We start from the raw sequence: 14,793 nt of genomic DNA, 5'->3' as shown, positions 1-14,793 counted from the left end.
ATATCAGTACTATTGACAGAAAAGAATAGGATGGATTCTACAGCACGTGAAGTAGTTGGCACAGATGTTTCTATGTGGACTGACGTGGAGTCGCTCCGGTACTTCAGCACGTTCTTTCACCGGGGAGAGCCCATGTCTGGCTCCAAGGAACCCGTCAATAAACCCCACCCTTCCGCAGGCTGCATTTACCTTCGGAGCAGAACAGTTAGGCTGTAGCACGTTTAAAAGACATTTAGCACAACTGTTAACTGGAAGCCTCGGCACCACTTAGAACCTACACATAAGAAAAATACCTTTGTTTTCTTTTTACGTATGCGATGTACAGAACTTTGGGCCCATGGTTCCTTTACATGGCACTGCACAAAGCAGTTAAGTCCCAATTGCATGACATTCCAGTTTCACTTTGCACTAATACGGTTACCCAAGGCAGCAGAGTATTGAATGCAGCCCCTATCCTTTTCTCCCGAAAATACCTTCTGTGTCTTTACATTACGTATAGCAAGCCTTGTTTCTTTGCAAGAACGATGTTGGGGATTACTGGCAAGCCAGTGATTTAAATCAACATAGATATTATAGCATTGAGCAGGTAAGACGTGAATCCAATTTTTTAAACAGACTATAAAGGAATGTTTCATATGAAGTCCTTGAAAACAAAAAGGGAAATATTGTGTTTGATAATCAAATTCTAACTTCACCTTCAAGCTGAAAAATAAGAAATCTGTAGCTTGCTAACGTGAGCTGACTTGTGGAAAGTAAGTTTTGCACCTACCCCAGTACTGGCTGGCTATTTTAAGAACAAAAAAGTAAAAGTTTCTTTCAAGTTCTGGCTATTCTATGCATGGAATAACTAGGTAGCTCGCACAACCATCTTCCACATGTTCTAAACGAAGAAGCATGTTCCCAATTCTCACAATTTTATCAGAATCTCTCACCTAGAACTCCAGTAAGGTTCTTTTTTCCCGGTAACAGAAAATTCCATCAGTATCTCTCGACTTAATTCAGAATTAGCATGTTTCTAGACCTCAAGCTGAGAAAATTCAGAACACAGACTCAAAAGACTACTCAGGACTTGCTTTTAAAAGTGTTATGGTAAGAAAGAGCAAGTCCATTTTTGAAAGCTGCATTCCTTACTCCCAATAAGTAGCTCTTGATTGCCAACAATTCAATACAGTCTCGTTCTCTACTTAAGCCCAACCTCAGAATTAATTTATGTACTATTCCAATTCCAAAATGGCAAATGAGAATTCTAGTTAGCCCTTTCTGAACCAGATACCAGATAATTTAACTGACCCATGCAAATTATGCCAACCCCAACATGCCATAGTAATTCAAAGAGACATGGCATGGGAAAGTTATTTGAGATATTTTAATATAAAAGTATTCAAACATATTTCTGTCTGCATGAGGGAGAAACCGCAGTGGCATAGATCTTTCAGATGTTTCATGAAAATAAAGCTTAATTTCTTTCAAAGTACTTAACAGAAGTCAACTGTTTTCACTACGTAATTTCCTTTCTTCCAAGAGATAAACCATGAAATTTGTAGTTAAATAAATTGATGCAGAGTGATTCTGATGCCTGAATTTTACAAAAACTTTAGCAATCCTCACACATTCCCTAGACATCAAAACCAATATAAACCAGATAATGTGACAGACTGGAGAGTTATATAAACCACAGACACGTATTATCCTCACTTAGCAAATGGCAGATATTTTTAAGACTTTTAAAAAAGTTTATAATGGAGTGGGTTTCTTGCCATAAAATTATCCTAGGATAAGAGCTTCAACACATAGGAACTTGCAATCAGCTAGTGAAATTCCTGAGATGTGTCTATATCCTGTAGCAAAAGCGGGTAAGTTAGTGAAAGGGGTAAACACTTTACCCTAGGGTCAACAAACTAACATCTCTGTAGCTCAGGACATCTTTTTGATGAATGTGAAACAGCTGGAATAAATATATCAAGGGTAATAATTGTGCTCCCATGGCAGATCCAGCTGCTGCAAAAATAAACCCAGGGGGAAAAAGCCAAAGAGTAAAAAAACCGAACAATATAAGAAAAAACCCTCCTACACAATACAATCCCACTGTTTCTGCATATGACCTCTTAAAACACAGGAGACTCTGCAAATACTGGTTGAAAATGAATGTAGAGATTAATTTGTTAAAAGCAAAACCAGATTATAAACTGTTTAAAAAACAAAATCAAGGAATGACTTTTATTTAAGCAGCACAACTGCAATATTTTTATCTTTAATGATTTTTTTTCCCCAGACTTGAGGAGCATTTGTACCTGCTAGCAAGAAAGTTATTTTACAAATAAACAGAAACTCATAATAATCCTGTTAATACTTTATTAGTGTAATTTTTTAGCTTTCTATTGGACAGAACATAAATGCAAACTCAAAAAAAAAAAAATTCAGAGTCCTCTGCCATTCAGTAGAAGTGACCATGGCAGCCTGTTTCATGTTCATTCTTTGTTACGGAAACAAGAGGAGGGGGAAAGGAGGGGAAAAAGCATCAATAGAACAATTAGGCACACAGCTGACACTTACTGTACAATGATATGCACAAGTAATTTATAACAGCTATATTCATGAGATGTGCTCTTCAGATTTTTCCCTTGTAACATATGAGCTTTGCTCAGATGAGCAAGGATCATTGAGAACAAGGGAATTAACAAAGGAGTAACAAATAAGACTTTTAAAACAAGTCCTTAAATAAACTAATGCAACAACAGAATGCAAAATTGTTCAGCTGAGAAGACATTTTTAACCTAGACTTCAAAACATTAAAAACTCATTTATTTTACAGTTATTCAAATACACATGCATTAAATGAAAATATTGCACAAAATTAAAATTTAGATTGTGGAATTCATATAATTTTATTTTGGTACACATTCTGGTAGCACTTAAAATTTACTGTTTAGTTCTAGCAAACACCAGCAGCACAAGCTTGAGGATGAACCAAATGAAAAGTTCAATTGCTCATTTTCTCTTAAAAATAATTAAGGCTAAAACAAGTGCATTTGTTGACGATGGCACAATTTTCAGCGGCCAGTCACAGCACCCGAAGGCCAGAAGATATACCCAGACACTTAAGTGCTGTATATTAACATTCAGTTTTGGAGACTTTCTAGGGTAATAGGCTGCGTGGGTTGACAGGGCGGGTATTTTAAATCGTCAACATGAAAACCATTTAAATAAAGACACATACAAACTCTTTTCAACAAAAAATATTCATTTCTGATGATTCTTGCCAGCCAACAGGCACCACTGAATTAGGAAGCCACATTCTGTAATTAAATACAGAAGACAAAACTTCAATACATATATACATATGCACACACATGTATATGAATGTGTGTATAGGTATATATATGATAAATTCATTAAGTAAAATGACTAATAAACATGGCGTATTATGTTCAGTTCACATTCCTAGAGATATTATTTTATTTTTGTACAGAAATGTACCAGATAACTAAAAAAAAAAAAAAAAAATCCCAATTTGCACATGATCACTATTCTCTTGAAATTTTTCATGGTACCTACAGATAGATAAAAGGTTCCACAGATTTGACAAAACAGTATTTGAACTTCCCACTTTCATACTGTATAACAAATTCAGTCATTTAAAAGACATAAATTAGATTTGGTAGGATCAATGATATATTTACTATATCGCAAATAACAACTGCTGAACGATCTTTCATCCGTCAGATGTCAGGTATGCTTGAGTACCCTAACATCAGAGGAAGATACAGGCATGTAAACAATAGGAGCTGGCTATGTTGATTACTTCACACAGAACTCAATAATTTTGTTAAATTCAACAGCGCTTAATCATCACGCTTCTACAGAACCTGCAGAGAGGAAGAGGGAAAGGTTTTTACATATTTACCAACTTGTCTTCCTAGGGATTATAAAAGAAAGGGATTTCATTTACAGTATTTAGTTCTGCAATAAAGAAAAAAACAAGTGCACTTGAGCCCATGCATACTGTATGAGAATGTTAACAGTACAATATGATCATCATTAAGTAGTATGATAAAAGGCTACATTGCATTAATAGAGTCCATGAGAAAAAATGATCTATATAGAGGCTTCAGTCAATTTAACTAGGTCCTTTGAGAGCCTTCTATCTTCTCTTAGAACGCTTTCATAAAAGGTCTATGTTCCTCCCTCACATAAAAGGATCATTTGTTCCCATTAAGACACAAATTACTATAAGGATCCTTGATCAATAGCTGGATCTTACCCTGTGTTTAGCGTTCAGGAAAAAAACGGACTCTATAGGATTACTTTCTATTCATCTGGGTAGTGGTGCTCAAACAGTTGGGGACTATGAAAAAGAAAACACAAACTGAGATATGCTGTGGCCAAACAGGATTATTCGGTTGTTACTTTATTTTCAATTGGACAGAAATTCTTCAATGAAACTAAACAGATGGATGCGGGGCCTTGATGTCAAATTTTTATTAAAATTTTACACTATGCAAAAAATAAAAAAAATATTTAAAAAAATATTGTAGTTTTATCTCCTTTTTATTTTCATATATACACTGACATGCGTTCAGGAATTTCCAAGTGTTTGCATATGACTAATGAAATCCTTTACCTGTGAGGAACCAACTAATTCTAATCTTTTTCCATATCAGGCTTACACACTAAAAGGTAAGGAATCTTTCAATTAAGTAGGACAGTCTTTTACGCCCAAAAAGAGTTTCAAATTTTAGTGGGGAGTTGTGTGTAAACTGTGTCTTAGTGCAATTTCCTCATCTTCTAACATGTCTATCCTCTCTGAAACATGTACCCTCTTCCTTCTACAACTATCAACTTGACATATGTTCAAATACGCCAATTGAACATAAATATGATGCCCCTTCTCCACTGAAGTTACATGCAAAATGTATGCCAGGTGCTATAAGAGCAGAATATGGCCCTTAAAGCTACAGAATAATCAGAATAAAGGGTTTATTTCTACTGCACCTCTGCCTTTACTAAAACCCCCACTAGATCTAACGTTAGTTTAGTTTTCAAAACATGAAAGGTGAAGTAAATGTGGCTTTTATGCCACATTACCTCAACTTTTCTTTAATAAATGTATTTTTATGATGGGGCTGTAACTATTTCTCCCCTCTCCTATGAACCTGCTATTCCAGAGACTGCTTTTCCTGTTAGCTCAGCCTTTACAGGAATGTTAAAAGAGCCCTACAGAGCCTCAACACTCATAATGTAGAACAATTCCACCTGATTCTCACACATTGCACTATCTCCCAGTGCCAAAACATCCTTTTCTTCTGTTGTATCACCATAGTTGTGCTTTACTTGAACAGTCTGGCACTTTTCATTGCTGGCAAAACATCGACTCAGGAACGGAAGGAATCAGCATTCTTATATAATGGGCCAGTATTCTTCTCAATGTTGCATGAAGACGCACCAAATCATTTAAGACACACAAACCCTTCTGGTAGTGGTTGAATTACAAGTGAAGATGAGAAGATCCACAGGTCTTACAGATGCATTAATAATCTAATATGTGACACTAGAAGACTGGTGCAGAAATAACAGCATGTGAGTTTGAAGCCCCAGAGAATCTGCCCAAGTAGTTAGTCCTGGACAAACATACACCAGCTTAATAGGTTTGAAGTGTCACCTTTTCTGCAAGGAAGGCGCTTGAGTAGAATGTAGTCTCTGCTTATACCTCTGCATCTGCTTTGACCGTGAATGCAGTTTGTTGAAGAGCTCATGGAACTTATTTTGTGGAAATAAGGTTTCTAGGAATCTCTCTAGAAACACGTACACCATTCTCTTATTCAGTTGAGTGTGCTGGAACATTTCAAAGACCCGAAGAATGCCTTTCCGTGTTGTCTCAGCGCCTATGATGTGCTTCAGTTCATCTACAAAAATGAAAGTTACATAGAAGTTAAAGCTAAATTCTGCTTCTGTGTTAACAACAAACTTAAACTGAATACTAAGTCTTTCAAATTACGTAACTTGGAATCTGAAGTAAGAGTGCCTCTATTATATGTAACATGACTAAACTAAAAGTTCTCTTACAGCAGAAAGGATTTCTGAAAATTATTTCATTTTCACACTATATATGAGGAACCATGTTTACATGAAATCATGCTGTATTGGAATACAGGTATTTCATGCACTGAACTCAAATCCTCTAGTGAAACTAAATATTGGGTTGGTTCTAAGAGAATTACAGTTGCAAAGTCACAGTACATGTGAAAATGTTCAGTGCTTTAATAATTAAAAACCTTTTTATTTAAATACAGTTCATATGTCAACATTTCTTTTCAACATTTCAACAATCAGCAAGAATACTGACATCAGTTCCAGTAACCATATATGGTAAGAATTATTAGGCTTCAATCCCAGACTCACTTACCTGGCATTACCTCCAGTAATTTGGTCTTCCCTGCCACTCTTGTTCTCATTCTAATAGCTTTGTCCCTCCGTGGAACAGTCTCTGCTAAAATGCCGTTGGGCCAAAAAGCATCTCTGTAACAAAAGCAAATCTGTCAAAATACATTAAAATTTTATCTAGTGAAAGGCTCTTTTTAATCCCTCAAAACTATCTCATAAAACAAATACAAGAAAGTAATTTGCACACAACCTAACACACACTTCAAATATTAGACAAAGGAAAAGGCAAAAAAAAAAAATCAAAACTAAGTACAATACACTCAACCTATTAGTAGCTACCATATACTTTTTTAGTACAAGAATCAGCTGAAAGAAAATTAAGAAAATATTACACATCAAAAACATTCAAATACCACATAGTTGTTAAATAAAATATACCTAAGATTTGCTTTTACCAATCAGTCTCTATCGCCACCGAGACTCTGGGCTTAGGTCTATTAATTGCATCATTAGATCTCTGAGAGCAGTTAACCTATCAACAAGCTAAAGCTGAGCTGAAGTACTTTCAGTGTAGTATAAAGCCCAATGCAAAAGCCCAATGCCTCTGTCTAAAAAGGCATTTTGCCTCAGTGAATGACATATTCTTTTTCTGAGTAAGAAACACGCATTCTCACTTGGTTTTATTAAAGAGTAACAGAGTATCTGTAAAGTATGACCCTTTGGCTAATACGTTATCCTACTTTTATCTCTTTCACTCCATCAAAAAATAAGAAAAGGCAAGGGAGGTGGCTCTCACTCAGCAATATTGCAGAAGCCACTATGACTTTTAGGAAATGGAATGACAGAGCCTTTGATACTTTCAAACTCAGACTTCAGTTCTGTTGTATCTGCCCACATGCGAAACATATTAGCTTAGAGCTAGGGTTTTTTTAGTAACAATCGCCTTTTAAGGCAAGGCATGCACATACCTTCATCAAGGTAAACAAGACACTTCATCCAGTAATATGATGAAATTCATAAGCATACCCATACTTTAGCTCTTCTAGACTGGTTAACAAAGAACTTTTTAAGGAAGAGGAGAAAACTCAAAAATATTCTTCATGTGACAATTACTTTCTCTCACTTAACACAAGTAAAAAGCAGTGTATGCTCCAATTGGAATTCTGTACAGTAATAATATCTTCACATAAAAAGAACAGGAAGGATACACAAGATATTAGACATCAACTGGCAAGTACTTCATATTTAACATCTATGATAAAAGATATACCTGAAGCGTTTCACCGCATCTGCTACTTGCTCAGGAGATGTCATCCAATCAACATGATCAACTATTTTTCTAAAAATCAAAGCAACAAGTCTCTCATTTAATTTTTTAAAACAGAGAACAAATAAGTATAGCATTTTAAAGAGCACTCTAGGACAAGGAAAGTATACTTTCAGCTTTCTGCAACTCCATAAGTAGGTTCTATAAAGCTGCACACTAGGAAGGCAAACACTGATTCTCAAGATAAAAATCTAAGCTCACCAATCACTCCTAAAGCTAAAACCTTTTTCCTTTTTGAGTAAATGTACAATGACTAAGCAGGCTGGAAAACTGATGTTGCATCTCCCATCAACATTAGATAAATGTTCTGCTTGTAGAGTGCTGCTATTCATGGAGCACTATTCAAGTCCTGCTTCTGTAAGCAAAGAACCTACTTAAAATCTCAAATTACCATACTTATTTATGCAGTTACTTCATGATCTTTAACAGGAGATACAGACTGATCATAAACTTTGACCTTCATTCATCAACACATACATACAGCCTAATATCCAAATCTACTATGTTTACAGAAATTATATGCGCATCTGTGTATCACCATAATCCCAGGATTATTTCCCTAAACATAATTTGAATTTATTTTTCTAAGAAACAGGAAAACGTAATTTTGCTGGAGAATGCCATTAAACCCCAAGAATCTGCTAGGACAAGGTATGACCGCTGAACCAGAGGAAGCTGTGAGTATCTGGAATAGCTCCAAATGCAGAAGCAAAATAGTTCTCCACACATCTCTGCAATAAGAAAACAGCAGCCTGTGCACAAACTCAGCTAGTTATACTACAACCTGAAAACAGCAAAAAGTATTCAGAGTTGTTCAAAGGGCAGCATGATTTTGGAAGCACAGGTCTTAAGATAATTGTCACCCGGCCACAAGGAATCATTTGAAAAACACCCACTGCTATTATTACTACATGACTGCATCACTACTGGTACCACAAGAACTGTCTAGATACGATGAAAACATCAAAAACATACTTGTGAAGGGTAAAAAGTAATGATACAGTGAGGAACGTCCTGAAAAAGTAATAGGAAACTCCTCCTCACCTGCCGCAAATGAAGTTTTTGATCCATGGCACTAATCCAAAGTGACAATTTAGTGCCAATGCTGTTTCTAGAAATTTTTTTTGTTCTATATTTTTATTTACATTTCAGAAACAAATTATTAGAAGGTAAAGCCTAGAAACAGTAGATTTCTAAGCTGAGGGCAAGAGAAGATGGGGGTGTGTGTGGTCAGAACAGACCCCGTAACAGTCCTTCCCCCCCCTCTTTTAAAGTGAGAGTGTATCAGTGTATCAGTGTATCAGTTGTGGCATCAAAGAGATGTAAACAGAAATAGTGCAGAAAGTAATAAATAGTATCAACAACAAGAAGTATAGTGTAAAACACAGGACAAAAAGCACAGACACCATCAGTATTAAGTTACATTCACAGAAACATGAACTCTTGTTGATATGTGAAAGCTCTTTTGGAAGTTCTCTGGCATAGAAGAGTTACTGGAATTTGTTTTTCAGCAATGTTTTGTGTTTATCTCCATTTTATACCACATTTGTACTTGGTTTATTGATCCTCTTCAAAGGGGAATGCATGAAGATCTAAACCACAATAATTTAGTAATACCAAAAAGCAATTATAGGCACAGTCTATATAGTCTTACTCACACAATTACTCTATATAAGAAAAGCAGTACCTATTAATTGTGTCACCATATGTTGCTCTAATAAGCTGCTGAAGCAGATTTTTTATGTTTCTTCTTAACCACTGATTTCTTTCCTTTAAATCAAAGACTTCATCCATAAGGAGGAGCATTACTCTCAGCGGAATATTGTCATCCACCTGATCAAGCGAGTAAAGTATAATCAGTAAACTTATTTCAGTTCAAGAAAAATACAGTTCTAGTAGCTACTTCACAGGTTAAATGCTTCAGAATAAGCAGAACAAAGAGAAACACTTTGCTCTGTATTTTACTGTAATATGAAATCTTCCTTAAATCTTCTATAACATCACTAATAGCAAAGAAAAATTGAAAATTAAAGATAAACTGGCTTAAATCCATTTAATTTTTAAAATAAGACAAAAGAAACAGTTATTTCACCAAAGTTGGACAAAGTTAATACAAGTAAGTATCTCCTAAAGAGCAAGCTTGTCCCTGACCTCCACCTTTGGTAGCTGTGCTTCCAACTGCCTCACATGAAAACTTTGGAAGGAGCTTTTCTTTGGCATCTTTTTCATATGGATGCACCGTGCCAAATTCAGAACCTCCTAAGAACAAGGACACTTCACTGCAATGAACTGCCTTTTATTTAGATATCGTTCTAACCTGCATGGCTATTAAGTGCTTTTATGCCTGTAGATTAAGAAAAGCATTATCATTTTATTATTTAATAGAAGATGTTACACAGATTGGCTTATAAATAACAGCTTCCATGGAAATCCTAAAACAGAGGATTCGGTAACTATGTGAAAGTTTTTAAAGATGGATGGCATACACTTGCAGTAACCTGTCAACATTTTTTCAAATTTTAAAATTTGAGGGAGAGTGTACTAAATTCTGTAGTATGAAAGTATTGGATTTTCATCCTAGTTGTTATTAATGTTTCTTTTACAGCAACAACAGCAGCTTCTCATGGCCTGCTTATATGTCAAAATACAAGCCTACATATTGTTACGCTATTGCATAAAAAGACAGCATTTGGAGTTACCGTTGAATTGCACAAGAGACAACAAATATTTACCTCAAATACAAAAAATGAATTTGATTTTTTGACTGCTTAATTATTTAAACTTTATCTTTTTTATTAAAATTTTATAGAATAGCAAGCTAAAATTAAAATCTTACTATATCCTCAGCAAAATTGATTTGAAGACTGAGTGCACTTTCTCTTTTTTTTTTTTTTTTTTATATTAGGGTTTTTACATTCTAAGCATAACATTCAGAATTTTGTTTTGCATTTGAAATCTGATACAGCTCTACCTGGAAGCGCAGTAGCTTGCACTGTATTGTTAATCCTGCACTGGAAGAAGCAGCAAGATCTCACAGCTACGTGGACATTTTTTTGGCGGACTACGCAAGTACATCTTTATATACAACTGGAACACAGACAGCGGATTCATAATCCAGCTGGAGATTCTATAGATCCATGCTTCGCTTTCACAGTACTGCTTCTCCACGTAAAATTCCATTCAAACTGTCACATTTTTTGTCTGATTTAGTGACTGTGAGTTGTGAGCAATACATCTTAAAAGAGCAGTTGGGAGCTGAAAGGTTTTAAAAACATTTGAAATCTGCCTTTCAGAAACACTTGGTATGTTAACTTAGAATCTATTAAGAATTTTAACTTCTATCCATTTTACAGAAGATCAATGAAATATTTGCAGAAAAGCTGCTCATATACTTGAATGATATTATTTTGTTTTGCCTGTGCAAAACAGAAGTCTCAGGAGTATCAAAGATACACACTGGTAATTACAAATTTACGGATACAGTCTGATATAGTGAAAAATAATGGGGAAAAAGAAAACCCAGAAGAACTGAAGTCTATGTTATTTGAGCAAAAATACATCTACCAAGCCATCACAGCAGTTATGCACAGGAAGACAAACTGGAATGCTTTGATGTGACCAAAAAAACCCGAAACGTGAAAGGCAGAACAGGTGCAGATTTATGACCATAGCAAATTACATATAATCACTGGTAATCTTATGGCCTTTCTGTCCTACTTAGAGATAAAAGTTTTTTCCAATTGTTTTCACATATATGATCAATGTTTCAACCAAAACAATAGCAAAATACATAGGTTATAACAACATCAAGAGCTTAAACTTTACTTTCAAGTTTCTAATATTACTACTTTATATATTTTAGGTATCCACGTACTAGAAGTTTACTATTTAGGAAAACATTCTAAAGATTTGGGGGTTTTTTTGGTTTTGTGTTTTTGTTTTTGTTTTTGTTTTTTTCCTTCCATAAAAACATAGCAAACACTACTTCTGATCCATTAAACAAATGCCCCCTAAAAGGTCACATCAGAAATCAGAATCCATAAAATACCAACGGAAATGATGCTAACAGTCTGGTACCATACTATCTTTGAACAGACAGAAATTGGAGGGAGGAGGGGAAAAACACCCCAAACAACCCCCCACCCACAACACACAGAAGCAGTAGCATGTACACTCTAAGTTATTCCACTGTTGTGCAAACCATTTTAGTACTAAGAAAGATGTTAATTTTAGAAGGAAACATAAGTTTATTTTTAAAAAGTTAAGATGTGTTTGTGAGTGTCTGGTATAATATCAGAAAACAATAAATATGTAATTTAACATAAAATAAGTTAACTCATTAATTTGGTTTTGGAAGAGTCAATTTTGAAAGGACTAATGTCAGACTCACATTGTCATCAATTGGTGCTGCAACACGGCAGTGGTCAGGATCTGAATAGGTTTTCTGGATCAAAGGAGGCACCTACAATGAAAAGATAATGTTTATGAAGTAAAAAAATACTTTAGAATACCAATAAATCAGATCAATTTTCATAATCAATTTGGTTATGAAAATGAAAACCAAACATTTGGTCAAAAGTCAGTTGCATACTACCGCAGATAAATATACAGTAGTCTTTTCACCTTCCAGGAAATCAAGCCTGTAGGTATTCTCCTATAGCTATCAAAGTTATCAACACCTTTAAGACAATCCACATATATTTTCTCAAGTGCCTAATGCTTCAATTGAAAAGCACCTAGAAATTCATGTGGGATTGATATTTCTTCTAGTATTTCCTCTTGATCTTAAGTCCTGCTTAGTCACAGACTTCCCAGTGAGTGTAACTGCAGATATATTGTGAGTCACACACCAGGGAAGTTATCAGCAATGAGAAAGTCCAGAGCCAGCTGTTTTATCTCACAAGTAATGAAAAAACCCAACCAAACAAAAAACTCACAAGAGTCCCACACCACAGATTTATTATTCCCTTTCGTGGTTTAAGGGTTAACTCCTCTTGGTTGCTGTTCTACATCTGCCATGTAGAACTGTTTTGGTAACACAAAATGGAACAATCCCTGATCACAGACCTTACACCTACACATAGAAAGAGGAGGGCAAGGGAACAGAAGGTAAGAAGGACATGTTAGGAAGATCACTACTTTCATAGGACTTCTGGATAGCATGCCATGCTACCATTCCCCACCTCTAAGGTATTACATTTCAGGAATATAAGAGATGAGGAAAGATGGCAGGAAAGACAGAAAGAAAATTTAATTAAAAACAGAATTCAGCAAGGAATAAGCAGAAAAGAAGCTATCTCTCTTATTCTAAGTTTCATAATATATGGGGTTTTTTTCCTAATGAAAGCAGCAGATGCAGCAAACCAGCTTTAAGAGAATGGGTGGTAAAAAAATACGAAAAAACAGTGACTCCCTCATTCTTCTCAAGTAGCTGCACTGAATTAAGTGTAGAAGGATTGCTGTAACAGTCTGTAGATGCCATGTTAAAATGTGTTACTCCATGTTTGTAGTATAATGACTGCTGAACCTTCTTAAAAGGGTATAGGTATAAAGCAGACTGCCTTCCTGTTTCCAAGTTTCCATGACTTCACTCTTCATTATAGTATACAACATAAGTTTAAGTGAATCGATAGCTAATCTCCTATGAATTCACTAGTATGTATTAACTACCAAATATTTTCTTACCTTGAAAAATGATTGCTTTATGTCTTGTCCCAGTCTCTCTGACATTTTACCCATGTTGTCTGACATTTTAGTCATTCCCTCTGCCAGGCTGTCAGGGAGAGACTTGACTGCATTTGATACATTTCTCATAGAGTTACGCAGTGGGTTTACAAATGTGTCCATCTGAAGGGGAAGATGTTTAACCAGAATTGTATAATCTATGAGGACACCAGTATATTAATACACTATGAGAAGTACCACACTGTTCTAGAGTAAAATAATATAAAGAACAACTCAAATTGCTTAACTTCATTACAGAAAGCAGAATAAGGTTTTACCTTCACTTTCATTTATATTTCTTGTTCCTTACAGTCCCTACTGTAACTATTTACATCTTTCAACAGATCTTTTTCCTGAGTCATTTCCATTTCCCATCCCTCAGCTTCTGTAAGCTTGAATTTGTTTTCCTTTTTTTCTTCATTCAATGCCATTTCTCCCTTCCAAGCTTCCTACTTCCAGATGTTTCACTTCTGCTTTCAACTCTTCATCTTTGAAACATGCCTCTTTTAAACAGCACTGGAGTAATATGCTTTAATATCATGGCAAGTATAATTAAAAACATAAAGTTGTTCCATAGAAACTGTTACCATTTTTCTTTCAGTATATACTCTAAATTCAGTCCAAACAGAGGCACAAATAGCGGTGTGATGCCCTTAAAAAGTTAAGTTTATGAAGAAGCTGATAAGCTGGAAATCAAATCTTACTCAGTCATTACATAAACCTTGATAAATATTTAACTGTTTCACTGTTAAATATTTAAGTAATACAGGTAGAACAACTTGATGTGACAATACAATTGCAGATGCTTTTTATCTCAAAATCACTACCAAGTTTAGAAATAGCTATATTTGCAAAGCAGATGCCCACACAAACTGGTCAGCTGAACAAAGAATCACTTGTCTGAAGAGAGTTCTGGTGGCTTAATAAAAAGGATGCACAGCTCAGAGCTCTGAATTTGACCAATGACTCTGACCGGTTAAAACGGCTAAATACGTAACAGCTGCTTTTGAACGGAAATACATTTCATCTTTTGGGCTGAAGAGTGGAGAGCACAGTAACAGCAGCAAATACAGAGTAAAGAACTGAAAAAAAATCAGAAGGAATGAGACTACGAAAAAAAATCACAGATGTCTGACAGAAAGTAACTTGCAACAAACACACTTTTAAAGTAGTCTTGGTGCAATACACTGGGTCTGATTTGAAAATTTTATTTCCTTGTCACACAAATAAATGTACCTGTTATAAAAATGGTAAATTTTTGGTTCCGTATGTTCTCGGATACTTTGCTACCCACAAAGTATTAAATCAACTCACTCTCAAGTTGTTTTGAAAGTGCTACATAGCTGTTTAATATCAGTTCA

At 35.2% G+C, this 14,793-nt stretch overlaps 1 protein-coding gene across 8 annotated transcripts in view; it reads right to left on the bottom strand.

The window, feature by feature from the left end:
* Positions 1–2,338: 2,338 nt before the first annotated feature.
* The window catches only part of SNX13 (sorting nexin 13), a 71,980-nt gene continuing 59,525 nt past the window's right edge, over positions 2,339–14,793 (bottom strand). For 5 of the 8 annotated variants that reach the window (XM_082306138.1, XM_082306141.1, XM_082306143.1 and 2 more), the window contains 6 exons: positions 13,394–13,555; positions 12,099–12,170; positions 9,396–9,541; positions 7,652–7,720; positions 6,404–6,516; positions 2,339–5,903 (listed from right to left, as the gene is read on the bottom strand). In XM_082306138.1, the coding sequence (XP_082162264.1) occupies positions 5,656–5,903; positions 6,404–6,516; positions 7,652–7,720; positions 9,396–9,541; positions 12,099–12,170; positions 13,394–13,555 (810 nt within the window). In that variant the 3' untranslated portion in view covers positions 2,339–5,655. Of the gene's footprint in view, positions 5,904–6,403; positions 6,534–7,651; positions 7,721–9,395; positions 9,542–12,098; positions 12,171–13,393; positions 13,556–14,793 lie in introns of all 8 variants that reach the window. The other 3 variants (XM_082306140.1, XM_082306142.1, XR_014227596.1) reach the window with 2 other exon arrangements.

The sequence above is a fragment of the Platalea leucorodia genome (genome assembly GCF_965183815.1).
Source record: "Platalea leucorodia genome assembly, chromosome: 1".
Lineage (NCBI taxonomy): Eukaryota > Metazoa > Chordata > Aves > Pelecaniformes > Threskiornithidae > Platalea > Platalea leucorodia.
The sequence above is the reverse complement of the archived record's forward strand: the minus strand, read 5'-3'. Positions and strand labels throughout refer to the sequence as shown.